This window comes from Trachymyrmex cornetzi, unplaced genomic scaffold, assembly GCF_001594075.2.
Source record: "Trachymyrmex cornetzi isolate Tcor2-1 unplaced genomic scaffold, Tcor1.1 scaffold1100, whole genome shotgun sequence".
Classification (NCBI taxonomy): domain Eukaryota; kingdom Metazoa; phylum Arthropoda; class Insecta; order Hymenoptera; family Formicidae; genus Trachymyrmex; species Trachymyrmex cornetzi.
The window spans coordinates 99,418-103,562 of record NW_017295655.1 but is presented as its reverse complement, the minus strand read 5'-3'; the positions used below and the strand labels follow the sequence as shown (position 1 = coordinate 103,562).

Sequence of the window (4,145 nt, the reverse complement as noted above, 5' to 3'; positions counted from 1 at the left end):
TCAAGACGAACATTTTCCGGGGTCAAACGTTGAAATCCGTCCATATCAATTTTGGACAGAGGCTTGATCGATTTGGCAAAGAATGCCCCATATATAAGAACTTCAACACAAACTGTTAACAAGAATGCGAATGGACTGTTTTCAATACAAATACACAATGTTTTTTACTGTGAACGATTTCACTACAAATGGCACTAATTTAAAGCAAACCTTGAAAAATGAAAGAATATATTTTATCTTTTATGACGTGTATGAAGAGAACAAACCTTTTTTCTGCTTTCTTCAACTTATCGTAAAATACATCATATCTCTCTAAAATACTTTTTTAATACTTATGCTATATGATAAAAAACATTGCGCATTTACGTTGGAAACAGTTCACTCACGTTCTTATAAATTGTTTGTGTTGAATTTTTTTTATATATTAGGGTGTTAATTTATCATAATGTTATTTAAAGATTTTATCAACACACTTTATGAATAGGTAAGTGAACATAGAACAAATAATACAAAAATAATATATTTTAAAACGTAAATTCTAAGATAAATGAATAAAATACGTGTTAATTGACAATATATCATAAATGTTAATTATAAAAAGAATATATTTCCACAGTTTGTTTACAAACTGTATCAGCATTATCTTTCTGTGATCATCTTTTTAACCTAATATCTGTGTTGTTCTTTAATATATTCATCTTATATTGACAAAAATTTGAATCTACCATTTGGGTTGTAAAATGTGTTATATTCAACATAAATTTTCAAACAGTGTACGATTTTTTTTCACTAAGTTACGACGATTTAAAGTGAGTAAATTTTCGGATCTTTTCTCTAAGAACTTGTATCTTCACGCTGGTATTATATGGTAACAATTTGAATTTGTCTTTACTTTTGAATGTTGTCTTCATGGCATTTCGAAAATACATTAAATGTAACGATTTAAAAATAAATTCTTTGAATAGATATTTATCTTTTATTTCGTGCATATATTAATTGTTTTAAGTATCGATAACGTTATTATGTTGCAGCGGATGACATTGCACAGGGAGATGCGACAACATGCGGGAATATCTTGGTGATATTATCGTGGATTGTTGTAATATTGACGATGCCGTTCTCTCTCTTTGTTTGTTTCAAGGTAAGAAACCTGTTCAGAGGAAGAAAGACGACTCTTTTAAAAAAATTCTTTAGAACATTATTCTCATTTATGTTATAAATTTCTCGCTATTCGCTAATAGTTATGGGAGCGAGCGTTTTAATGAGTAATGTAACTATAGTTACATGGAATTTATTCATAATGTTATTTTTATCCACAGTACATGCAAATGTTCGTTTTTGCAATACTTTTATTATTATACGGAGCTCATAGATATATATCATTGCGCAGCTGTTATATGTAGGGTTGGAAAAGTTACTTTGCAAATAACTAATTACAGTTACAGCTCTTTATATTCGATGAGTCAATTAGAGAAATAATAAAATTTATGGTGGTTAAATTATATGATAAAACGATCAACAATCGAGCTTAATAAAGAAATTATAATTAAATTTTTAATACATTTATTACAATAGAATAGAACGGTTCGGGACCAAGAGTCCTTCTTTAGCTAATTCAGCGATAAAGTTGAAATTTTTATCTTATTAATACATAGATTAATAGAATTAACAGTAATAAGAAATGTAACAGTTAAAATTGCTTGAAAACTTGTTGAAAAATGATATACATGATATTGCATAATACACGTACTGAGATTAACTTCTAATTAAAATGTTGAGATTTTGTTTTCAATATGAACAATACATTAGTCCAATGTTTTGACGAATAGTGATCTACAACGAAGACTTGATGACTAGTCGTTAAAATACTGGACTAATTGTTCATATTGAAAACAGGATCTTAATATTTTAATTAGAAGTTAATCAACAGTATCTGTATTATACAATATTATCTATATCTTTTACAATAAGTTTCCAATTTTAACTGTTACATTTATTATCACTGTTAATTCTATTAATCTATGTACTATAGTAAGCAAAAACTTTATTGCTGAATTTGTTAAAGAAGGACCTATGATTCCAAAATGTTCTCTTGTAATAAATGTATTAAAAGTTTAATTATAATTTTTTTATTAAGCTCGATTATTAATCATTATCGTATAATTTGTTAGCTTTGCATAATACGAGCGAATACGACTTTATTGGTGGTGTTATAACGATGATCGTAACTAATTCTAGAATACATTGCTTTGAGATTAATGACGTAAATGTCCAGAAATTTGCGACAACTACACAGTTGTCATATAAATCTATTTAATCCTTTTTCAAGTTAACTCCTCTTCTCTTGGGTTTTGTGGATTTGGAGCTTTGAGTTTGAGAATTTATTTATTATAGCTTCAGCATTTTTAAATACGTAAGAAAAACTTGTATAACATTTTCGATGTTGAGTTAAAGAAAGGTCCTGGGCTAAATAGTGTAATTTTAAGAGGTTTGGCAATTTTTTGAGGTTGGAAAAAACTTTGATCTGTTGGCGCAATTCTGAAGTTATATTCGGTTTCACAGCCTCAAAATATATAGGGATACACGGGTCTAGTCTCTCGAACATAAAGCCGCGTATACTCGTACATCTAGCGAACGAACACCGAATGAACAGCGAACGCGAACATTCGGATATTTGCGTTCATGTTCGTAGTTCGTTCGTACATTTTTCCCGATTGCATCGAATACGGGCCGAACATCCATTCGATCTTGATTCGGTGTTTGGGTCATTGTTCGCTATAACCTTATTGCTTGCGACAATTAATATTTTTATTTCATAACAGATATCTTTTTCGAAAAAGCCAATACGATAAACTTTATTTAAAGTTTTCAACTTTATTATCTTTACAGAATGTTAATACACAGAAAAGCACAGAAAAGGTTATGGTGATTCAGGCGAACAGCCAAATAGCGAATACGTGATTTGCACGTTTACATCGCGCACGAATCGCGCACGAATAGTCTTTGATGTACCGCTTCATGAGGGAACCGAGTCGAACGCGAATCGAATGTTCGATTCTCATTCGCTTTGACGTATACATCTGCTGAACGCAACCAATGAATGTTCGCGTTCGCTGTTCGTTCGGTGTTCGTTCACTAAGTGTATACGCGGCTTAACACTTTTTATTTTGTGCATGCGTGCGCACGCGCGTGTGCGTGTGTGGTTGTGTAGTCCATCTGAATCTTTCTTACAAACTTAGTAAAATAAGCATTAATTTCTGCCGCAGTACTATTCATTGGTTATTGTATAATGATTTTAATTTTTATTGAATGATGTTATTAATTTGACTATATATATATATATATATATTTGTATTTTATAATTATTATTAAAATTGTATTCCGTTAATACTATATTTGTTAAACTAATTAAACAGAATATTATTTATTAAATAAATAAAATAATAAGTGGCTTAAGTTTAAAAAACTGTATACAATAAGGAGCATCCAGCCAAAACGCTTGATGTGTTTAGCTTAAAGCATATATTTCAAATAAAATTAAGTAAACGTTTCGGTCTAACACATGTGACCATCTTCAGTACATTAAATTTTCATATTATAATTAAAATCGAAACATCCAGTTGATCAAGATAAAAAAGAGAGAAAAAAAAATTTGTTTTCCCTTACATAATAACTATATACATTAAAGAATTCATAAAGTTACAGTATATAACGCCATAAATTCGCAATAGTATGTATTACCGCAGAGAGAAATATTGCATGTAGAACGATTTTTATCATGAAGTTATATATAAAATTTGTATCCGTCGACTACGTGATTGCCTGATGCTAATGTAGATTATTGAAAGAACCAAAAAAGAAAAAACCAAAAAAACAAAAACCATTAATAATCAAATATTATGTCAATTAATTTTTAATGCAATTACGTTTTGTCAAATGTGATTTTTAATATGCTCACCATGTATTCGTTGATATATGTTCCTCTAAGAAGTCCACAGTTCTTTTTCAGTACAGCGTTATGTAAAATGATTAAAAATTTTTAAATATTGAAAATTTGATGTTATTTAATAGATTCTGTCGACGATATCGTTATGAACACTTACATAAACAGAGGTGATATTTATATTTTATATTTTCAGAAAGAG

The 4,145-nt window shown here is 29.2% G+C and overlaps 1 protein-coding gene across 2 annotated transcripts in view; it reads left to right on the top strand.

Moving 5' to 3' along the window:
* LOC108763249 (band 7 protein AGAP004871) overlaps nt 1-4,145 on the top strand; it is a 180,277-nt gene that overhangs the window by 76,873 nt on the left and 99,259 nt on the right. For both annotated transcript variants that reach the window (XM_018510715.1, XM_018510724.1), the window contains one exon: nt 1,032-1,141. In XM_018510715.1, coding sequence (XP_018366217.1) covers nt 1,032-1,141 — 110 coding nt within the window. The remainder of the gene's footprint in view (nt 1-1,031; nt 1,142-4,145) is intronic.